At 58.3% G+C, this 22,765-nt stretch overlaps 2 protein-coding genes across 9 annotated transcripts; one reads left to right on the top strand and one right to left on the bottom strand.

The window, feature by feature from the left end:
- Positions 1–5,218: 5,218 nt before the first annotated feature.
- NDUFV1 (NADH:ubiquinone oxidoreductase core subunit V1) lies at positions 5,219–9,899 on the top strand. Of its 2 annotated transcripts, XM_048853720.2 has the most exons (10): positions 5,219–5,413; positions 5,793–5,875; positions 6,426–6,596; positions 7,006–7,189; positions 7,446–7,635; positions 7,848–8,060; positions 8,447–8,613; positions 8,703–8,784; positions 9,128–9,273; positions 9,523–9,899. In XM_048853720.2, exons 1-10 carry the CDS (start codon positions 5,351–5,353, stop codon positions 9,604–9,606), a joined length of 1,383 nt encoding a protein of 460 aa, XP_048709677.1. In that variant the 5' UTR covers positions 5,219–5,350; the 3' UTR covers positions 9,607–9,899. The 2 variants fall into 2 exon arrangements, with proteins under 2 accessions (XP_048709677.1, XP_048709676.1); XM_048853719.2 differs by lacking the exon at positions 5,219–5,413 and having other exon boundaries at positions 5,696–5,875.
- An 808-nt stretch (positions 9,900–10,707) lies between these two features.
- Positions 10,708–21,025, bottom strand: NUDT8 (nudix hydrolase 8). Of its 7 annotated transcripts, none has more exons than XM_048854852.2 (5): positions 20,923–21,025; positions 17,305–17,573; positions 16,167–16,326; positions 15,203–15,280; positions 10,708–11,287 (listed from the first exon to the last, which is right to left on the bottom strand). In XM_048854852.2, exons 1-5 carry the CDS (start codon positions 21,004–21,006, stop codon positions 11,066–11,068), a joined length of 813 nt encoding a protein of 270 aa, XP_048710809.1. In that variant the 5' UTR covers positions 21,007–21,025; the 3' UTR covers positions 10,708–11,065. The 7 variants fall into 7 exon arrangements, with proteins under 7 accessions (XP_048710809.1, XP_048710812.1, XP_074985295.1 ...); XM_048854855.2 differs by having other exon boundaries at positions 10,708–11,245; XM_075129194.1 differs by having other exon boundaries at positions 16,194–16,326.
- Between the last annotated feature and the right edge of the window lie 1,740 nt (positions 21,026–22,765).

The following is a 22,765-nucleotide window of genomic DNA, read 5'->3' as shown; positions in this document are numbered from 1 at the left end:
ACAGTTTTAGTGCCCTGGCTCCATGGTTACAGGTACACTCACACATGAGTGCCCCATGGCAAGGAATAGCTCAGTCATCAGCGGGAATCTCTGTTGTCCCCATGGCTACACAAAGGGTTAAGGTCAGGGACCCCAAAAATGATAGACTGAGACAAACAACCGGAATAAACACCTTACGTACCACCTTACGTGTTTGTTACCTCCCCTTGTTCCTCATATCTTGGACAGAACACTCTTATTCATTATTTTGTCAAACCATCTTATCTCGTACTAGATTGGGATGTATCCGTACAATCTAGGATATATTTATGTAACTATCTAGTGCCTAGTACACCAGCAACAACTTTGCCAAGTTCATGTACTGGACAGTGAACTTGTGAGCATCTGCTTTAATACGTGGCCTGACTTGGGTTCACAGCCTCTGGTTCAGGCCTCAGATTTGGCACCAGGCCCACTGCTCTAAGCTCTCTCTCTCTACTACAAACTCCAGAGGGGGCCTGCCAGTGTGCGGGAGCCCCCTGCCTCACCAGACCCTCGGACACCAGAGACATGGGTGGGTTAAGACCAGCCTTGCAGGGAGACAAACCTACACTGACCCCCCAAATGCTCAAGGGGTCACTCCCTATCCCAGCCTAGGGGGCAGGACACCCCAGGCTGCAGCCAAGATGGCCGACACATGGAGGAACGTGGAGTCATGGCAGGATCCTATCTCAGTTTCTAACCCAAAGGTTTTGAGGTGGCAGGAGAGCACAGAGCTGCATGAAAATTCCCCACTGCCCCCTGCCAGCGTCATCGAACAGACCTGCCCTAAGGGAGGGGATGTAAGACTGCTCTGAGCTGTGTATTGGAAACTGTAAGTTTGACTGATTAGAAACTGCTGTAAGAATCTAAAAAGAGCCTGGTAGGACAGCTACAAAGGGGATGGGAAATGTGTAGTAGCAGCTCTGCATAACAGTTGTGGGTTTGAACTTCCACAGGTCACTGGTTAAAGTGACCCTGCTCACTTCAGTCTCAAAGGGGGAAGAAATGTGACCATGTGGAAATTTCCTGAAATATTTTGATAAATCCCACAAAAGTCTCGGTTTCCCTCCATACTTTGCATTGCTACCCGGTGGAGGCAAAAGGGAGCTCCTGGGGCAGTGCAGGAGACATGAGGTGTGTGTGTCTGCGCCCCAATGAACAGGGTCATTAAGGAACTGGCTGAAGCCGACCCATTTAAAGAAGAATCTGAAGGAGACAATGGGAAGCCCCAGTGACCAGAACATTGACACACTGAGCAGAGACCAGCTGGAGAACAGAGGTCAGAGGGCGAGTCCATAGATGCCCACTTCTAATGGCGCCGGTGGGTGCTCGACCCCTCTCTGCCCCCAGCCTCGCTTCGACTCCACCCCGGCCCTGCCCCCTCCTGCCCCCATTCTAACCCCTTCCCCAAAGTCCCCACCCCAACTCCGCCTCCTCCTTGCCCCTATTCGACTCCTTCCCCAAAGTCCCTGCCCCGGCCCTGCCTCTTCCCTGCCTCCTCCCCTGAGCGTGCCACGTTCCCGCTCCTCTCTGCTCCCTCCCGGAGCTTGCTACAGCTGTTTGGCAGTGGCAAGCACTGGGAGGGAGGCGGAGGAGCAGGGATGCGGCATGCTCAGGGGAGGAGGCGGAGGTGAGGCAGGGCGAGGCAGGGTGGGGAGCTTGGCTGCCGGTGGGTGCAGAGCACCTACTAATTTTTCCCCGTGGGTGCTCCAGCCCCGGAGCACCCACAGAGTCGGCGCCTATGGGCCAGTCTACGCTAGAAGCACAACATGGGCGCAGCTGCACAATGCAGCTGCCCTGCTGTAGTGTGACTGGGGAAGATGCTCTTCCATCAGCATCACAACTCCAGCTCTGTGAGGGTGGTAGTTATGGCGGCGGGAGAAGCTCTCCCAGTGACATAGCGCTGTGCACATGGGCGCTTAGGTCGGCGTGACTTACGTCGCTTGGGAGGGTGGCTTACTCACACCCCTGAGAGACATAAGTTATACTGACAGAAGTGGTAGTGTGTACAAGCCCTAGGCATGACAAGCGTGGGCTTTGGGGAGACGCTGGGCTGCTCTCACCTGGGACTGACAAAGGGCAGAGACGGTGACAGAGCTTGAGTTGGGGAGTCCGTTTCAGCTTGGCTGGGTGAAGCCGTGGCCTGGCCAGACAGACTGTATCTACCTTCACTTCTCTCTGCTCCCATAAGGATTTCCAATGCTGTGTGCTAGGTGACTGATAAAGCTGTCTGATTTGAAACACTGCCGGGTGTCACTGCAAACACCTGCTGGGGTGTCGGAGCCCCCAAAGAGCAGCCAGGTCTCTCCCTGGAGTCTGGCTCAGTGGGAAACACTGAGCAGAGCTCATGGGGTGAAGCAGGAGGGCTGGAGTCCAGAGGCTCCATCTCAGAGGCAGTGAGGTCACATGGCCGGCCCTGCAGGAAGAGTGGGCAGGGGCACCATTTCAGATTTTGGTGTGCATGGGGCAACTTTAACCATGATTCCAGGGGCTACTTAGACACCTGAAAACGCTAGGTTTTTAGCAGATAATAGGGGTGGGGGAGCACAACCACAAATTATAACTCAAAGGGGGGACTCAGCTCAAAAAGTTTAAAAACTGCTCAGGGTGCAGTGAGGGGGTAGCTAGGGGCTGTGTGCCAGGAGAGGGGTAACTCAGGAGGCAGTGAGGGGCTGTGGCTGCAGGGCCAGATGCTCAGTCCCTAGTTGGCACAGTGGGGCAGCTCTGCTCCATGTGGTCATGTGCACACCAGCCCGGGCCACGCCGTCCTACGTGGTTACCTTGGCCACCGGCCCCAGTGGTTCATGGGCACTGAGAACTACGCCTACCTTAGCCTGTAGATCACAGCAGCCGTTACCCAGTCCACGTGGGGAAACTGATTGGGACATACAGAGGTGCCTGGCATCCCCGTTCGCCTTGTGCCCAATGTTTCTCTGTGCCGTCCCGAGCCCCCTAGCAGGGCTCAGGGCCAGCCCTGCACATCAGGGCTCAGGGAGGGAGCAGGGCCAAATGGAAGGCAGAAATCTGGGTGACACCCCCCTCCCATGCATCACCTCTGTGATATAGCCAGTTGTGCAGGACCCCAATCTCTGTCCATGCAGGGGGGGCAGGTGCCCTCCCTAAATTGCACCTCTGAGAGTGGGATCAGCTGAGGGGCTGGCGCACTGAACGGGCTTCTCCAAGGAACCATTTAAAAGCTGGGGCATAGCACCAATCCTTTGCGTCCCTGACACCAACCAACACTAGGGCAGCACAAGGATCATCATCATCCCTAATCACATCAGCCATGCCATCAGGGGCTCGTTCACCTGCACATCTACCAATGTGATAGATGCCATCATGTGCCAGCAATGCCCCTCTGCCATGTACATTGGCCAAACCGGACAGTGTCTACGCAAAAGGATAAATGGACACAAATCTGACATCAGGAATCATAACATTCAAAAACTGGTAGGAGACCACTTCAACCTCTCTGGCCACTCAGGAACAGACTTAAGGGTGGCAATTTTGCAACAGAAAAGCTTCAAAAACAGACTCCAGCGAGAAACTGCTGAGCTTGAATTAATATGCAAACTAGATACCATTAACTTGGGTTTGAACAGATACTGGGAGTGGCTGGATCATTCCACATATTGAATCTATTTCCCCATGTTAAGTATCCTCACACCTTCTTGTCAACTGTCTAAATGGGCCATCTTGATTATCACTACAATTTTTTTTTCTCCTGCTGATAATAGCTCATCTTAATTAATTAGCTTCTTACAGTTTGTATGGCAACTTCCACCTTCTCTGTATGTATATCTATATCTATCTATATCTATATCTTCTTACTATATGTTCCATTCTATGCACCTGATGAAGTGGCTGTAGCCCACGAAAGTTTATGTTCTAATAAATGTGTTAGTCGCTAAGGTGCCACAAGTACCCCTGTTCTTCTTTCATCATCCTGTCTGTAGATGCTCTGTCTCAAAGGCAGAAATTCCCTTGCAAGCAGTGTTGCCAATTTAGACTTAGTGACTTTTTGGTTTCCTTAGCGAGAAAATAAGTGTCAAAGTCACCAGTGACAAATCTAGTGACTTTCACTGCCAACTACAGTGACATTCAGAGAAAGAAGTCACCAATATCTGAAGTGACAAAATCATTCACAAGCAGCTCAATAGTGTTAATAAAATCCATTCCATGCTCCATTCTGCTGCACAGGAAGTCAATGTCATTACGTCTCAATTGAGCACGTCCTTGGAAGGAATCCCATTCCAGGACTTCTTGGGCTGAGATCACTATAATTTGCAGGCGAGGAAAACAAGTTTGTGGAGGCTAATTAAACAGTTTGCTACAGCCAGGCGCCCTTTGGAGTGAGCAGCCCATTAGCCAGGCCTTGTTTTTACCCATGTGTTCTTTCTCGCCACTCCATAGTAGGTAGCGCCCCCTGTAATGCAGGGAAAGATGGCTCATGAAGTGGGCAGGCTTGGGGAGCCAGTTAAGCCAGCGAGGCAAGCCGCACGGGTGGATGGCGGGATGGGAGGAGACAGGGCCACCGGCCCCAGTGGGATGGGGGGCACCCTGCCTCCGGGAATGAAGCCCTTACTACAGGATCAAAGGTGGAGCGAGCTTGATTTCAGTTCCCCTTTACTCCTTCCCCTGGCTTGGCCAGGGGTTAGCTGCCCGGCTGTTTTCAGAAATCAAACCCTGGAAGCGGGGGGAAGGGGGTCCAGCTGGTGGATTTTTGGCTTCAAATCTACTCTCTTGGCTCCCTGCAGCGCCTCTTGCCCCGCAGGGCTCAGCCCCGCGTCCCCACACGGCCTGCGGTGACACACTTTGAGGTCTATGGTAATTGCTCACAAAATGGGGGCGGGGCTGGGCTGACTGACGTGACGTAACGCCCCGCCCCCGGCTGTCCCGACAAACTGCCACTCGCGCCACTGGCCCCTGGCGCCGCATGGTGGGGCGGACCCTGCTCTCGGGACTCTCCCATTCGCTGCCAAGAAAGGGAGGCGCGGCTGAAACTAACCAACCCCAGCGCGGCCGGCTGCAGGGTACGGCGCGCCCTGGCCAATGAGCGGCCGGAGGAGAGAGGCGAGAGCGCGCGCGCCCAGCGTGTGTCCGTGCACTGGGCGCGGTTTACTGGACTCCCCGCAGCCCCGCCCCCGGATTACGGCTCCCAGCAGGCTCCGCCTCACTCCCGAGGACGTGACGCCCGGCCCGACGCGCCGGAAGTGGGTCCCGGCGACATGACGTCGTTTGCGCGCGACGCCGCCCCTCCGACGGCTGGGTGAAGGTGACGGAGCGGAGCGCGCGGCCCAGACGGACCTGATCCCCGGCCTCGCCCGCCATGGCCGCGCGGCAGCTGCTGAGCCCTCGCGGAGCTGCTGCCTTGCGCCGCTTCTCCGCCGCGGTGAGTGGGGGGCGGGGCCTGGGGCCTTCTTCTCCCCGCCCCCGGCGATGACTCTGGAGCCGAGTGACGCCGGCTCCGCCCCTCCCCCCGGGACACCCCTCCCCCCCGCCCCAGGGCCGGGCCGGGCCGGGCCGGGGCCGCAGCTGAGCATCGGCTTGGCCTCAGCCTTCCCTCTGGGCCCGAGCCTGCCCCCCCTACCCCGCATTGTCCCTCCTCTGCCCCCGCGCAGGGCCTCCCCGCTGGGGGCCAGGGCAGCGCTGGGTAGGACTGGGGTAGTGCTGGGGGGTGGGTGGTCCCAGGTTAATGCCTGGCCATGAGGGAGAGGTGCTGCTTGCTGTGGGGCTGGTACCAAGTCACCTTGGCCATGTGCTTTCTGCAGACAGCTCCTAAGAAAACCCAGTTTGGCTCTTTGAAGGACGAGGACCGGATCTTCACGAATCTCTACGGACGCCATGACTGGAGGTGAGAGCCAAGCTGCACAGCCTACAGTATGACTCCTCACTCCTGGACCGTGTGATACTGCCCTCTACTTCTACTCTGATTACAGCTGGAGTGTGGACCAGTGGGCACTGGGAGCCCTGTGGTGGGTGGGAAGAGATCCTATGTTCTGGTCACCCCCTACTCCTAGCCGTATGGCTGGATGGGTGCTGGCACCCTTCAGAGAGGAAAAGCCCCATGTCCCATTCTCCAGCCTCCTGAGCCTGCTGGGCCCCCTCCTCCTCCCTGGAGGTGAATTGGAGCTGGCACCTCCTAGAGGTGAAAGACCCTGCACGTTCCCCACCAGTTCCCCCGCCCTGGGATCAGATTACAGTCAACGCCCCCTGGATGGGAAAGGTCCTGCATTCCATTCCCCAACCCTGAGCTTGCCAGTCCCCCTTCCCTGTCCTGGGGCTGGGTTGGAGCTGGTGCCCCACGGAGGTAAAAGAGCCTGCATCTGTTTGGTTTGTGCTCTAGGTTTGGTACTACTGATCCCCATAATGTAGCCAGCTACTTTGCCTTCTCTTTTGTCCAGGCTGAAGGGGGCTCTGAGCCGGGGTGACTGGTACAAAACGAAGGAGATCCTACTGAAGGGGATCGACTGGATCTTGAATGAGATCAAGACCTCGGGCCTGCGAGGTCGGGGCGGGGCTGGCTTCCCCACAGGCCTCAAATGGAGCTTCATGAACAAGCCTTCAGATGGCAGGTGGGTGGGGCAGGGCTGCTACTGTTGAGCCTGCTGCAGCATGGGATGGACAATGGCCCAGAGCGATACAGCTCCTTCTCCTAGTCTGAAACATCGCTGTGGGGCAGGGCTTGTGGGGTGGGCAGTGCTCGGGCCTGCATAGAACCTAGACATCCTGGCTGCAAGCTCCCAGCACTAACAGGCGTTCCTGGAGTATCTCCACCCCGGGGGCAGTCCCATTGCAGGGCATGGGGCTGCTGAGCTGCAGTGTGTCTGGGCCCCGTTGGCTCCCTAGGGTGGGGACAGCTGGCAGTACTGGCCAAACGGGCTTTGCTCGCTGGCAGCAAGGTGGTGGAGCCGGGTCTGCTGTGGGATGGTAGCTCACGCAGGGAGGGCTGCTGCGGTCAGTTCGACGGGGTCTGTGTTCCAGGCCCAAGTACCTGGTGGTGAATGCAGATGAAGGGGAGCCAGGCACCTGTAAGGACCGCGAGATCATGCGCCATGACCCACACAAGCTGGTGGAGGGCTGCCTGGTGGCAGGGCGCTCCATGGGGGCCCGGGCTGCCTACATCTACATCCGTGGGGAGTTCTACAATGAAGCCTCCAACCTGCAGGTAAGCAGGAGCTATGTGGGGAGCAGGTGCACTAACCCATAGAGCCTGGGGAGTTGTGGGGTGGGGCAGCAGCCACCACTTTGACCCATTTGCCCATGTGGCACAGAGAGCAGGGCTGCGGGTGTCACGGCAGGAGCAGCTGTACTGACTGGTCTCTCTACAGGGCACAGAGGGCAAGGCAAGCCAGGGAGCCAGGCCAGGCGGGTGTGGAGCAGCAGGGCCGGGGGAGCAGCTGTGCTGACCTGTCTCCCTGCAGGTGGCGATCCGTGAGGCCTATGAGGCCGGCCTGCTGGGCAAAGATGCCTGCAACTCAGGCTACGACTTCGATGTGTTTGTGGTGAGAGGCGCTGGGGCCTACATCTGTGGGGAGGAGACAGCGCTAATTGAATCCATTGAGGGCAAGCAGGGCAAGCCACGCCTCAAACCACCCTTCCCGGCTGACGTTGGTACGACCCACCGGGGAACTGTGCTGTTGGGGGGAGATGGGGGGTGCCTTAGTGGGGGTTCGCTTGCCCTCTTTAGGGTACTGAGGGATTGTGGGGTGTTCTAGCTGGGTCCCGCTGTCCTGCTGCTTGTGGGGCAGGGGGGTCACGTTGTTTTGGAGCACTGGGACCCCCAGCCTGCTCTGCGTCCATGTCACTGCTCTCTCCTTCCCCAGGTGTGTTCGGCTGCCCCACTACCGTGGCCAATGTGGAGACGGTGGCTGTGGCGCCCACCATCTGCCGGCGTGGGGGGGCCTGGTTTGCCAGCTTCGGGCGTGAGCGCAACTCGGGCACCAAGCTCTTCAACATCTCTGGGCACGTGAACACGCCCTGCACCGTGGAGGAGGAGATGTCGGTGCCGCTCAAGGAGCTGATCGAGAAGCATGCAGGTGAGATGCCAAACCCCAGTCCTCCCCTGACTGCTGGGTGAGCAACAGGGCTGGACACCCGCCCGTCCCCCCTTCCCCTCTTAGGCCACTTTGTCTCAGGGCTGCCCCACAGGTCTAGCTCCAGCTGTGGCGGCTGTGGGTAGCTCACCCTACAGAAGTAGGCAGGTGTGTGGGGGGAGTGATGGGGGAGACAAGTGCTGGCCCGCTAACCCTGCTTGTGGCCTGTGCGCAGGGGCTGATCTGTCGCTTCCACCCAGAGCCTGGAGTAGCAGGTGGCACTAGGAGGAGGCTTGGGCGGAAGGAAGGGGACAGCACTGGGCATCATGGATCTGGTTTGCCATGGGGAGGGGAAGTGCTAGGCCTAACCCTGCCCCCTCTGTGCACAGGAGGTGTGCGTGGTGGCTGGGACAACCTCTTGGCGGTGATCCCAGGAGGCTCCTCCACCCCCCTCATCCCCAAGTCAGTGTGTGAGACGGTGCCCATGGACTTCGACGGGCTGGTGCAGGCGCAGACTGGGCTTGGCACAGCTGCCGTCATCGTCATGGACAAATCGGTAAGGCCTTGGCCTGCCGGTGGCACGCTCTCTTCCCCCCCGCCCCCCCTCCCCCGCAGTGTGGCACTCACCCTCTCTTCCTTCCCCAGACAGACATTGTCCGAGCCATCGCCCGCCTCATTGAGTTCTACAAGCACGAAAGCTGTGGGCAGTGCACCCCCTGCAGGGAGGGTGAGTGCTGGGAGCTGGGCTGCTGCTGATCTGGGTATGACTGGGGGAGATATGCCAGACTGCCCATTGGTGGGATCGGAGTTGGTGGTGGGGGAGGATGCTGGGAGAGCTGGGGTCACTGGGTGTGGTGGGGAGGATGCTGGGCTGGCTGGGGTCACTGGGGTTAGGATGGGGCAGGGAGGATGTCTGACTAGCTGGGACCATGGGTGGAATTGGGGTGAGGATGCTGGACTGGCTGGATCTGTGGGTGTTGGGGGTGGGGGGGGGATGCCCAACTGTCAGGGCCTATGGGTGGGATCGGGGGAGGGCAGTTCTGCTGATGCAGCCTCGCCCCCCACCCCAGGTGTGGATTGGATGAACAAGGTGATGTGGCGGTTCGTGCAAGGCAATGCGCAGGCAGCTGAGATCGACGCGCTCTGGGAGATCAGCAAGCAGATTGAGGGCCATACCATATGCGCCCTGGGCGATGGGGCCGCCTGGCCTGTGCAGGTAGCGGGCGGCTGGGCACCAGGGCAGGGGTGGCCTGGCAGAGGGAGGGGGTGTGGGTAGGTGGTGGGTGTGTGCATAAACTAGCCTGACACAAGGGCTGTGTGTGTGTGTGTGAGAGAGAGGCTCCTGCAGATGGGGGGGGGGGGTACATCTGGGGGCTACTCTGCGTGTGGTGAGGGGTGGATGGCAGATGCAGGATGGGGAGAGGTGCTACCTTGCCAGCCCTGCACACTCATTCCTTGCTTGCAGGGGCTGATCCGTCACTTTCGCCCAGAGCTGGAGCAGCGGATGCGGCGTCATGAGGAGACCCAGGCTCGGCAAGCGTCCGCGTGAGGGCTGGGTGCCCGGTGATGGAGGGGGCTGGATCCCGCCTCTCTGTGCGTGGTCAGCGCCCCTCCCCCATGACAGCAGGTGGGAGGGGCTGAGCACTTGATCTGCATGGGGGCAGCCCTCCGTGCCTCTGGGTGTTGATAGGTTTCTCTGGCATGTGCGGGGCGGGTGACTTACCTGTGTGTATATTGGGGTTCCTCTTGCATGAGGGGGAGACCCCCTGGCTGTGCTGTCTCCTCACCTGCCCACTGGGTGAGCTCCTCAATAAATGTGCTGTGGTGGCAGCTTGTATCTCCTTCCTGTGTGAATGCGCATCTGTGTAACGCTAGGGAGCAGCTGGGCACGGAGCCCCAGGCTGCTGTCCCTCGCATGGGGCCCCCTCTCTTCCAGAAGAGGGGCGGGTTGGGTTCCATTACAGCTGTGGCGATCTGGCTTATTTTTGGGGGTGATCTGGTACCAGTTGAGCTCTGCTTGGGTCTAATTTGAAAGCCTGACCTGACGCTTCCCCGAGCCAGTGCTGCTGCTGCCTCCGCGTCCTCAGGGCTTCCTGCCCTCAGGCCCCTGCAATCTGTCTGGGCCGCCTCTTGCCTGGGAACTTGGAGGTGCCGCGACTCGTTGGCATGCTCACTCTGCAGCACAGGCCGTGTGGCTGGGCAGCAGTGACTGGCAAGAGACTAGCAGGTGGCTGCTGCTGTGCCAACCCCAAGGGCAGCAGGTGGTCAGATCGGACTGGAGCCCACGGGGTTGGGCTGTTTTCTGACCTCACTTCACCCAAACTGGCCCCTAGTGAACAGGTTGCGGGGGGGGTTGCAGAGCGGTGCTGTGGGAGTGGGGGAGAGCGTGGGCAGCGAGGACTGGCCTCAGAGAGCCTGGCCAGGGCCCACATGTGGGTGGAAGAGTGGCCCTGTGGGAGGGGGCCACGCTGGGGCACCAGGGGTTCCTCCAGTCCCCGTTGCTGGCAGGGGTGGGGTAAAGGGGGGGGGGGGCTGTTCATGAGTTCCTGTTGGTGTTTCCCACAGGGGCAGGAGCTGAAGCCCAGCAGGGGGCAGCACTTGGCCCTGGGCCACTGCTCCCCCCCCCCAGCACTGAGGTGGCACACTGAACTCAGGGAGGTTTGTTTATGCGTAGGCCCCACATGAAATACAGCAGGCTCCAGCATCACGGCTCACGCAGGTCTCACCAGTATCCCCCCTCCTGACACCATGTAACTCTTCTCCCCCGCAGCATTATCAGGGGCTGGGGATTCCCTCCTGGGGTCACCCCCTCAGCGATGTCCCACGCTTCTGGGGCAGGCATGCCCAGCCTGCTCCTCTTGTTCTTTCTGCCCTTGAGGTGAGGGGACACCTCACCCAGCCTGCCCCGCTGGCTCTCTCTGCCTCCAGGGGGACCTCACCCAGACCAGCCAGCTGGCTCTCTCCATGCTGCGGGGTGGGGCAGTCCATAGCGCAGGTGGGCTGGGGGCTCAGCGGGGGCTGGGCGGGCGTGTTCTCCGGCGGTAGACGCTGGGCGCCAGCAGCTCCAGCGTGAGGTCCGTGATGATGGCTGTCAGCCCCCACACCCGGTAGCGGCTGTTGAGGAAGATGGGCAGCGTGTGGCTGTAACGACCCTGGTGGCGGAAGTGGGTGTAACCGTGGTTCTGGGCCTGCAGCAGATGAGACAGAGGGATGGTGAAAACATCCTCGACCTGGGGGGCGGAGAGAGACACAAACAGCATGTTGGTGTTGCGCTGCCCGGCAGGGTCCCCTTACCCCCGTGCCTGGCCCCCGGGCTGGGCTAGGGAAGCAGCACACCCGAGTGCCCTACGGGGGGCTGTGTTCCATGGCCCCAGCACACAGCACCTCCTACAGTAGAGTAGGGCCCGGGAGAGGAGCAGCTGGGACCACGGCTGCTCCCTCCTTGACAAGCCTCCCTCCCCACTAGGGGAGTGTATTCTCGAGCACAGATACTCCTGCAGCATGACAGCATCTTGCTGTTCCCCCCCCACCCCCCAGGAGCTGCAGGCTCATCCCCTGTCCCCCTGGGAGCTCCCCACTGGGCCATTCCCCTCTGGAGCTGATGGAGGCCTTTTCAGGGTGACCTCTAGGAACCGTGCTCGGCCCTCTGCTGTTCAGCTTTATGAGGGATGGCTGGTGGCAAAGCAGGCAGGCGGCACAAAGGCGACCTCTACCCTCTTAAAACCCCCCGGTAGCGAGCCTCAGAGCCATATAGACGTGGCTTGGGCTGGAGCTTCAGAGCCCACCCCCTGCCCCGGCTTCAGGCCTCGAACCCACACGGCTGTTTCCAGAGCTCCGGCAGAAGCCCAGGGCTGTAGAGCCGGGCTCACTACCGGCTGCAAGTTTTAAAACGCAGCGTAGACATCCCCAAAGGTGGCAGGGACGCATCAGACCTGGCCCCTTCCATCCTGCCTAGTGCCAGCTCCTGTGGCTGAGAATGGAGCCTGCAGGTCAGGCTGAAGGGTAGGGCTGTCCTTGGCAAGCTGGGACCCTGAGTAGCCCCCAGGGGTCCTGGTGGCTGAGAGGTGAATGCAGTCCTTGGTGTACAAGTGGAGACAGCGAGCAGGGAGGGGGAGGGCCCACCCCGGGTTACCGCATCCAGTGCTGGGATTGGCCTTGCCCAGAGAACACCATCTCACGGCTCTGTCCAGGAGGTGTCATGCATCCATGGGATCGGTGCTGCACCCCAACTTTGAGAGTTGCTTAGAGGAGCCCTTCTGTGTACCAACCCCCCAAGGGGTCCCACTCTTCCTCTCAGGCCTCTGAGAGTGGGCCACTAGGTTCCATCCCTCCTGCTCCACCCCATGAGCTCTGCCCAGTGCATCCCACTGAGCCAGGCCCCTGCTCAGAGACTTGTACACTCTTCGGGGACTAATGCACCCCAGCCAGTGTTTGCAGTGACACCAGGCAGCCTTTCCCACACACAGCAGGGTTTATTAGTCACCTGGAACCAGTCTGGGGAGGGTCTTAGGGCAGCAGAGAGAAATAAAGGTTAAGACACTGTCCATCTGGCCAAGCCAGTGCCATCTACCAGCCAAGCTGCTTGGTCTCCATTTCAGGCTCCGTCTGTCCCATTCTCAGTCTCAGATGAGCATGCTGTCTCTCTCAAATGCCCTCTCCTATCCCTTTCTGGCCTCTCTGTCATCGGTTCTCGAGCTGGCCTAGGCTCTGCTTCCCTGCCGTGAGGTGGGGGGAACCTCCTTCTTCATGTCTCCTGGTTGCTATGTGTGCGTGTTCTCGTCACTGTGGCTTCCTATCATCTTTTTTGGCTTAGGCATTGATATGGCTCGGTTTCAGCAGGTTCTAGCTAGTTCCTTGTTCGCTGCACCCCACACAACAAAACGCCACCCACACCTCATGTCTCCTGTGCTGCCCCAGGAGCAAACTTAACTCTTCTTTCATAGCTTCCAAGGCCAGAAACGACCGTTGCCGGCATCTGGTGTGACCTCCTGTCTAACCCAAGCCAGGGAACTGCCCCAAAACAATCCGTAGAGCAGAGCTTTTAGCAGAACATCCAGTCTTGATTTAAACATTGCCAGGGATGGAGAATCCACCCTGACCCTTGGTAAATTGTTCCAGTGGTTAATTACTCTCTCTGTTAAACATTTACACCTTATTTCCAGTCTGAATTTGTCTAACTTCAACTTCCAGCAATGGGATCCTGTTAGACCTTTCTCTGCTAGACTGAAGAGCCCATTATTAACTATTTGTTTCCCATGTACGTACTTATGGACTCTGATTGAGTTGCCCCTTAATTTTCTCTTTAAGATAAACAGACTGAGCACCTTGAGTATCACTATAGGGCAGGTAATCATTTTCATAGATCTTCCCTGAACCCTCTCCAATGTATCCAAATCTTTCTTGAACTGTGGGCTCCAGGACTGGACACAGCAGTGGTCACACCAGCAGCAACTACAGGGGTAATGTAACCTCCCTTTTTCTACTCAAGATTAGTCAGCATCACATTAGCTCTTTTGGCCTCACCGTCACACTGGGAGCTCATGTTCAGCTAACTACCCATGACTCCCAAAATCTTTTTCAGAGTCACTGCTTCTGAGGATACAGTCCCTCACCCTGTAAATACAACCTACCTTTTTTGTCCCTAGATGTATACATTTACCCATACTCAAATACATAGTTTGCTTGTGCCCAGTTTCCCCAGTGTTCCAGATCACGTGGTATCTGTGCTCCTGTCCTCTTCATTATTTACAAAAAGAAAAGGAGTACTTGTGGCACCTTAGAGACTAACCAATTTATTTGAGCATGAGCTTTCGTGAGCCACAGCTCACTTTGAAGTGAGCTGTGGCTCACGAAAGCTCATGCTCAAATAAATTGGTTAGTCTCTAAGGTGCCACAAGTACTCCTTTTCTTTTTGCGAATACAGACTAACACGGCTGTTCCTCTGAAACCTTTCATTATTTACCACTCCCTGACTTTTGTGTCATCTTCAAACTTTATCAGTGATGATTCTGTGTTTTCTTCCAGGTCACTGACAAAAATGTTAAATAGTGCAGGGCCAAGGACCAATTCCCCTGGGACCTCGCTGGAAACGCACCTTCTCAATGCAATTTCCCATTTAAAATTTTCCACCACTGGGTGGCACTGCAAAGTATGTGTGGGAGGAACTGAGGCACACATAGCATTCATAGACCTACTACAAACAAATCCACAGTCACAGAAGACGAAGAGGTGACTGAGTCTGGTGCATAAGGATCGCCAAAGGAGAGCATTTCTGAGAGCAGGTGACTATGTAACTTCAGACACAGGGCTGGGATCAGACTGGAAATAAGGCACAAATGGCTAATAGGGAGAGAAAATAATGCTTGGAACAAGGTGCCCAGGCAGAGCGAATTCCCTATCATTCTTCCTTGAACTCTCAGGCCACGTCTACGCTAAGGGTGCTGCAGCTACGCTGCTGAAGCGAAGACGCTTCCTACAAGGATGGAAGGGATTTTTCCATTGCTGCAAGAACTGCACCTCTCTGAAAAGCAGCAGCTAGGTCCTCCGAAGCGTTCTTCTGTTGACCTAGCCCTCTCCGCTCCAGGGGCTAGGCTGGTGCAGCTATAGCGCTTGGGGCGGGTGGAGAATTCTTCACACCCCTAAGAGCCATAGCCGGCTCATCCTAACATTTAAGTGTAGACCAGCAGGCCTCAGGGTCTCTTTGCAGGAGATGGGCTCTCCCCCAAGCCAGGACACTACTGCCCGAGTGGGTTGCTAGGTGGGGCGCTCCAGTTGCTGCAGGAGGGGAGCTGCTGAGCAGGGCAGGGGAGGGGTCCCCCAGCAAGGGGCACTGGGGTGGTCTTGGGTTACTGGATTGGGGCAGGAACTCAGCCAGGGTGATTGGGAAGGTCCACTCTGGCCAGACCATGAGTCACTCCAGGTAGGGGGAGCCTGATGCAGGCAGCCAGGTCCATGGTGACACTGGTCCCAGCTGCCCATAGGCCAGGGGCTCTGCTGATCTCCCTCCCTGCAGGAGGCCAGCACGCTAACCAGGCTGGGGTGCCACCCTCTGGCCAGGGACCCGAAGGATGTGGGGGGCCCTGCACGTGCTAAGGGCAGCCGCAAACAGCACAGCCATGGCGGGGTGGGGAATGCGTGGGGCTCACCTCTTGTGGGTTGGGGCTCAGACGCACACACTCCAAGGGGCCCAGATGTGCCAGGACGGGAGCTACAGTCAGTCCCCTCTGGAAGGAAACCAGAGTGAGACCTCACTGACACTGGCTTCCCTAGGAACCTCTCCCCATCCCAGGACCCACCTTTGCCTCACAGAGGTATCCCCTGCCCGCAGGACCCACCTCCACCTTGTAGCACCGCCCCCCTGCAATCCTCCCTAAGAGGCCCCTTGGCCTCACAACACTGCTGCAACAGAACCCACCCCTATTGGGAGAGCCCCCATGGACCCTCCACGTTGCAGTACCACCCTCCTCCTCAGAGAGACCCCCCCATGGACCCTCCTCCTGACAGCACTGTCCCCCAGAATCTCCCTCTCCTCAGAGAGGGCCCCCTCCGATAGCCTCTCTGCCTCACCACCCCCACACCATGGGACACACCCTGCCTCAGAGGGATCCTCCCTGCCAGCCTTCCACCTTAGGATCTCCCTCCTCTGAGACCCCCCCATGGCCCACTACCTCACAGCGCCCCCACCCCAGGACACACCCCACCTCAGAGAGAGAGACCCCCAATGGGACATCCCCACCTTACAGTGCACCGCCCCCCCATAGGACCCTTCCCTGTCACACAGTACACACACCCCAAAAGACCCCTTCAACAGGACCCTCCTGCCTCACAGCACCTCCCCTCACATTGCCACGCGCAGTGGACCCCAGCCTCAAGAGGATCCCAACTCACATGGCTGCCCCCCATGGGACCCTGCTCCAGAGCAACACCCCACCCTTCATGCTGCTCCTCCCACATGATCCCACCCCAGAAAAATCCGCCCTGCCCCAAAGTGATCCCCCCCACCCCAGGACTCTGCCCCAGAGAGACCCCCCCCCTTCCCTCACACTACCCTACCCCAGAGAGATCCTCCCGCCCTTCTCTCACACTGCCCTGCCCCAGAGATTCCCTCACACTGCTAGGGGAGTGGAGTGGTGTTACCCCAGTGGGTAGGGGTCTCATGACCCCCCAGACGCTCTCAGCCCCCAAGTGCAGGCCCAGCTCTTCCTGAGTCTCCCTCAGCGCTGTGGCAATCACATCCTGGTCGGAGCTGTCGCGTTTGCCGCCCGGGAAACTGCAACAAGAAAACCAGAGTCTCCTTAGAGGGGAGGCAAGACCCATTGCCTCAGGCGCTGTGGCAGGCAGAAGGGGCATCTTCCACCCTGGCACCAGATGCTCAGGAACTGGCCAAAGGGGCATAGACTTATTACAGGACCGCAGAGAAGAGCTTCCATTAACTATTGAAACAACAGAGGGGTGGAGGGGCAGCGGCAGAGCTGTGCGTGAGGAGAGCCCAGGGCTGGGATAGCAGGGGACTGGGAGGTGGGACCGAGTTGCACTGGGAGGTGGGGAGCCCTGGGCTGAGATAATGGGGCTGTGGGTCAGGATTGAGGGGCACCGGCAGAACTGTGTGGGGGTAGCTCTGGGCTGAGATAACAGCGGGGTGTAGGCTGGGATTCAGGGGCACTGGTAGGGTTGTAGAGGGGGGTGGGAGGGAGCCCAAGGCTGTGATAGCAGGAGGTGCAGGCTGGGATTGACGGGCACCGGCAGAGCTGTGGAGGGGTGCGGGGAGCCCAGGGCTGGGATAGCCGGGGCTGTGGGTTGGGATTGAGGGGCACCAGTAGAGCTGTGGGAGGGGGGTAGCCCAAAGCTGGGATAGCAGGGGGTGCAGGCTGGGATTGAGGGGCACCGGCAGAGCTGTGGGAGGGGGGTAGCCCAAAGCTGGGATAGCAGGGGGTGCAGGCTGGGATTGAGGGGCACCGGCAGAGCTGTGGGAGGGGGGTAGCCCAAAGCTGGGATAGCAGGGGGTGCAGGCTGGGATTGAGGGGCACCGGCAGAGCTGTGGGAGGGGGGTAGCCCAAAGCTGGGATAGCAGGGGGTGCAGGCTGGGATTGAGGGGCACCGGCAGAGCTGTGGGAGGGGGGTAGCCCAAAGCTGGGATAGCAGGGGGTGCAGGCTGGGATTGAGGGGCACCGGCAGAGTTGTGGGCGCAGGGAAGGTAGGCTTGGGGAGCAGGGCTGCAGGGCACTCAGTGCGTCGAGGGCCGTGGTACCTGACATCTCCCTTGTGCTGGCCCGTCAGCGTGCTGGAGCGCAGCGTGTACAGCAGTGCCGGGTACCCGCCCACAGAACACAGCGTCACCAGGACAGCCGCTGCCACCGCCTCCTGCCGGTAGCGTCTGGTGGAGGCCTCCAGCAGCCCTCGGCACCGCTGCTCATTCTCCCGGGACAGGTACTCCCCTGCAGAGCCGCCTGCCCTCCTGGCACCAAGTGTGGGGCGGGCACCCAGGCGGAGGTGGTGCAGGGCAGGGAACATCACACCCTGCGGAGAGAGCGAGAGGACAGCACAACTGAGGCCAGCTGCCCTTCACCGAGCCACGGCCACGTCAGCTCGCAGGGCAGAACTCACTGGGTGGAGCAAGGGGGCTGGAGGCCAGAGGCTCCATCTCGGTGGCAGTGAGGCTGGGTGGCCTGCCCTGAAGGAAGAGTGGGACCCCCTGGAGGCCTGGTGCATTGAAGGGTTCCAAGCACTGTTTAAAAACTGGGGCCTAGCACCGATCCTGTGGATCTGTGGCAAATGAGTTCAAGTACTGTGGAGCCTGGAGTGGGTAGGTGGCTGGACAGTGGGTTCCAACACTCACAGGGGGGTGCCAGATAGCAGGTCTGTGCTCTGGGTGCGTGCCTAGGGACCCTGAGATTGGGCAGTAGCTGGACTCTGTTCAGGCTCCAGGTGTTTGAAATACCCCAGAGATCCAGAGCACAAAGGCTTGGATTCCATCTCACAGCAGCCCTAGCAGAACCCTTCCACCACCATGCCCACTCACCCATCCCCTCCACCACCATGCACCTCTACCCTCATCCCCACCCACCATGCTTCCACTCACCCACTGCCATGCCACCTCCTACTGCTACACCCATCCACCACAAGCCCATCCCCTCCACCACCACACTATGCCACCCCTACGAACACCCACCCCTCCACCCACTCATCCCTATGCACTCTCACCCATCTCTCCTCCCATCACTGCTACGTGCAGTCACCCATCCCTTCCTGCACCCCCATGCACACCAGGGATAGCATGGTATTTACCAGAGGTGGTGTTTTTACCAGGTAAAATCATGGTTTTTACTACCCTGGGAAAAACTAGTTAGTCCCAATTTAAGGCATTTTAAAAACGGTTTCAGTAATGCACACCACTTTAGTTACATATTGAAAATGCGGTTCCATAAGGCAGTAGATTCAGTGATTAATTTAGGGTTGTACAAATAAAAAGTAAAACTGCACAGGGCATAATACGAATATATGTAATTAGGAACGTCGGAATGCCTGTGTCCAATTTGGTTTGGTATTTTCCTCAAGGAAATCATACGGGTCATGACTCATTTTCAATATTATACAAATATCAAAACCATCTGAGGATATGAAAATGACAGCAATGCAGAGGTGCAAGCTTGATGCATTACGCAATCAGAAGCATGCAGCGTTGCAGGCGACCAGCCTGGGTCCAACTGGCCATGCAGCATTCTGCAGCAGTAGACCAACTTTGATGCAGCGGATAGACCGAGCCTATTCCTCAGTTATGAATGGATGTATCCAAAGTTTAAAAGATTCGTTCTTTGCTTGCTGCACTTGCTGGGCACTGATGCAATTGCATCACCAGTTCTATGAAGTTAGATGGACTATCAGCATCCTTCAGATTTTCCCATCCTTTTTCTTCACAGTGGATGAAAACGTAGATTTCTTTCTGCTTTAAATGCAAGTAAATATTGCGCAACATTCAGATTTTTGCCAAGCACCCACTGCTTTGCAATATATTCTTGTTCAGCTGACGGTTTCCTTCCTGAGTGTTTTCCTGAGAAGGAGGTTGATCAACATGTGTACAGGAGTAATTGCCTCAGGATGTCTCTTTTGTACTTTTGCTTTATGTGGTGCAAGATCTTCATTTATCTGCAGATCCAACCATACTTCACATGTAACAGCAACTGTTGATGTGTGTCCCTTTGGAGTGTGTCAAGTGCCACCGCAACTGGTTTCAATTGAGTGATCAAGTTCTTTGCTTCTTGGTAAATTCCTTGAGTATTAATTATACTGATCGCTCTATCTTCAAATTCTGCCTCATGAGTTCTCACAATCCTGAGATAATGTGGCCGATTTTTAACTTATGTTTCCAAGCATGTTATTTGATTGTTCCATCGTGTCACTGGGGATTCGGCATTCTTTGAACCAAGCTCCAGGCTGACAGCGATTTACAAAAATATTCTGGCAATCTACATTTCATCAAAGCACTTAGTGTACGTTCTTGTCCAAGAAGATTGAGTCAATATGATGCACATCCATCGTCTTCCAAATCAATCATACTTTCCATCTTTTTCTTATTTTCTATCATGTCGCTCTTCACAATGCAACTGTACAGTTCATTTGCTAATGCCTTGGCTTCTCTTGCCAGTGTAGCATAGTACTGTCCAGGCTTCTTATTACATACCATATCAACCACTGACGCATGAAGCAGTCTTCCCTATTTGCACACAGTGAGCAATCCACACAGTTATGCCAGCCGTAACTGTTTTTCCATGTAATTTGTTGCATGCTTCCACCCCTCAAGCCATCAGTAACTGCATTTCACTGTTCACCTGGTACCTGCTTTTGACTGGGTGCTCGGTAGCCTGGCCGTAGGCAGCTGATCATTGCTTGAAAAGTTGGATGCTCAATAACAGAAAAGGGAATATTACTGCTACAAAAAAAATTAGCAATTTTCCAGTCCCTCTTTTGTTTCAGTTCTGGAGTTTTGTTTTTTTTTTCCTGGAGTGATTGAAAACAACATGACACTTCCTGCTCGTTGTCTTTGGCTGACCTGGATCCAGCTTCCTTCTGAAGTACTTGGCAATGGCAATGCAGTAATATCAGTACCTTCACCCTCAGAGTCTGAGTCTAACGCTCACAGATGTTTAGCCAAAGTCAGTCGGTTCTGGGAGTCTCCTTCTCTCACTGCATTCAGCGAAAAGGTTCCCCGCCTGAGATCTCAGTCGTACCACTCGCTTGTTCTTTGCAATTTCTGTAGCACTGCCTCTCTTCGCCACCTCCGCAAACTCTCTCACAATAGCCATGACTTGGGTCGAGTGGTTTTTCCACCTTTCGCTCATGCTGAAATATTTGGACTTGGAGTCACCGTGCGCGCTGAGTCCAGCGGCCTCGCTCCAGCCACCCTGGCCAAGGGACAGAGGCCCGGGGTGGGCAGCTCCCGACCAACAGGAGCCAACAGGCTTCCGCAGCTGCGAGTCCTGTGATGAATTTGCAGAAGGCACATAGGGAATTCTCCACACCCAGCAGGGTAGGACAGGCCCAGGTCCCTTTCTGTTGGAGGGAGCCAAGGCAACAGTGTATACAGCCCATGCACCCCCCGCCCCATGCATCCCGCTCCATCTCTCTGCACCCCCCGCCCCATGCATCCCCCCCCACCTCTCTGCACCCCCTCCCCATGCACCCCCGTAACCCCCTGCACCCCCCACCCCATGCATCCCCCTCCATCTCTCTGCACCCCCGTAACCCCCTGCACCCCCGGCCCCAACTCCCAGGGGCTCGCGCGGCCGTGTCTGGCCCCACGTGCTCTGGGGTGTCCCTGGCCGCGCACAGCCGGGCACCGGGCCCCGCCGCCCGCAGGGCCGAGTCTCACCAGGCAGCTCCTCGGACACCGCGGGGTCAAAGCGCCCGCGTTGCCCTCAACAAAGATGGCCCCTGAGCCAGCTTCTCCGACCATTAACAGACCTCCCCCGGCGACTTCCGCCCCAGAAAAACATGGCGGCAGAAGCCCCCGCCTCCCGCCGCTAACAGCCAATCAGATGACGGGAGGGCGAGCTGCGGCGAAGACACGCCCCCTTTCTGGCCCCGCCCTCTAGGCTTGGATGTGGGGTGGGAGCTTGGGGGCAGTGACCGAGCCCTGAAGCACCTGACTATTTAGAGCCCCGCCCCTTTCCAGAGGGGACCCCCCGCCCACCAGCCTCTGGGAATCCCACCCCCAAACCCCTCTCCACAACCCCCCAGAGTCCCCAGCCCTGCTGCCTGCCCTCTGGGAATCCCACCCCCAAACCCCTCTCCACAACCCCCCCCAGCCCTGCTGCCTGCCCTCTGGGAATCCCACCCCCAAACCCCTCTCCACAACCCCCCCCAGAGCCCCCAGCCCTGCTGCCTGCCCTCTGGGAATCCCACCCCCAAACCCCTCTCCACAACCCCCCCCAGCCCTGCTGCCTGCCCTCTGGGAATCCCACCCCCAAACCCCTCTCCACAACCCCCCCCAGCCCTGCTGCCTGCCCTCTGGGAATCCCACCCCCAAACCCCTCTCCACAACCCCCCCCAGAGCCCCCAGCCCTGCTGCCTGCCCTCTAAGAATCCTACCCCCAAACCCCTCCCCACAACCCCCCCAGAGCCCCCAGCCCTGCTGCCTGCCCTCTGGGAATCCCACCCCCAAACCCCTCCCCACAACCCCCCCCAGAGTCCCCAGCCCTGCTGCCTGCCCTCTGGGAATCCCACCCCCAAACCCCTCTCCACAACCCCCCCCAGAGTCCCCAGCCCTGCTGCCTGCCCTCTGGGAATCCCACCCCCAAACCCCTCCCCACAACCCCCCCCAGAGTCCCCAGCCCTGCTGCCTGCCCTCTGGGAATCCCACCCCCAAACCCCTCTCCACAACCCCCCAGAGTCCCCAGCCCTGCTGCCTGCCCTCTGGGAATCCCACCCCCAAACCCCTCTCCACAACCCCCCCCAGCCCTGCTGCCTGCCCTCTGGGAATCCCACCCCCAAACCCCTCTCCACAACCCCCCCCAGAGCCCCCAGCCCTGCTGCCTGCCCTCTAAGAATCCTACCCCCAAACCCCTCCCCACAACCCCCCCAGAGCCCCCAGCCCTGCTGCCTGCCCTCTGGGAATCCCACCCCCAAACCCCTCCCCACAACCCCCCCCAGAGTCCCCAGCCCTGCTGCCTGCCCTCTGGGAATCCCACCCCCAAACCCCTCTCCACAACCCCCCCCAGAGTCCCCAGCCCTGCTGCCTGCCCTCTGGGAATCCCACCCCCAAACCCCTCCCCACAACCCCCCAGCCCTGCTGCCTGCCCTCTGGGAATCCCACCCCCAAACCCCTCCCCACAACCCCCCCCCAGAGTCCCCAGCCCTGCTGCCTGCCCTCTGGGAATCCCACCCCCAAACCCCTCCCCACAACCCCCGGCTCTGCTGCCTGCCCTCTGGGAATCACACCCCCAAACTCTCCCCACCACCCCCCAGAGCCTCCTCACTCCCCCCCCCCAGCCTGCCCTCTGGGAATCCCACCCCAAACCTCTCCCCACAACCCCCCAGAGCCTCCTCACCCCCCCCCAGCCTGCCCTCTGGGAATCCCACCCCAAACCTCTCCCCACAACCCCCCAGAGCCTCCTCACCCCCCCCCCCAGCCTGCCCTCTGGGAATCCCACCCCAAACCTCTCCCCAAACCCCTCCCCACAACCCCCAGCCCTGCTGCCTGCCCTCTGGGAATC

Source organism: Caretta caretta, chromosome 6 (assembly GCF_965140235.1).
Source record: "Caretta caretta isolate rCarCar2 chromosome 6, rCarCar1.hap1, whole genome shotgun sequence".
NCBI lineage: Eukaryota > Metazoa > Chordata > Testudines > Cheloniidae > Caretta > Caretta caretta.
This window is presented reverse-complemented; position numbering and strand designations above follow the sequence as displayed.

Bases quoted from the DNA above. Each gene is read 5' to 3' on its own strand.
- NDUFV1 (XM_048853719.2), top strand. From the start codon at position 5,727: ATGAGGGAGAGGTGCTGCTTGCTGTGGGGCTGGTACCAAGTCACCTTG. The intron at 8,061-8,446 runs GTGAGATGCCAA...CTCTGTGCACAG, and splicing joins GCTGATCGAGAAGCATGCAG to GAGGTGTGCGTGGTGGCTGG. The intron at 8,614-8,702 runs GTAAGGCCTTGG...TTCCTTCCCCAG, and splicing joins TCATCGTCATGGACAAATCG to ACAGACATTGTCCGAGCCAT.
- NUDT8 (XM_048854852.2), bottom strand. From the start codon at position 21,006: ATGGTCGGAGAAGCTGGCTCAGGGGCCATCTTTGTTGAGGGCAACGCG. The intron at 16,327-17,304 runs GTACCACGGCCC...TTCTTGTTGCAG, and splicing joins CAGCACAAGGGAGATGTCAG to TTTCCCGGGCGGCAAACGCG. The intron at 11,288-15,202 runs GTGAGCCCCACG...TCCGCCCCCCAG, and splicing joins TGAGCCCCAACCCACAAGAG to GTCGAGGATGTTTTCACCAT.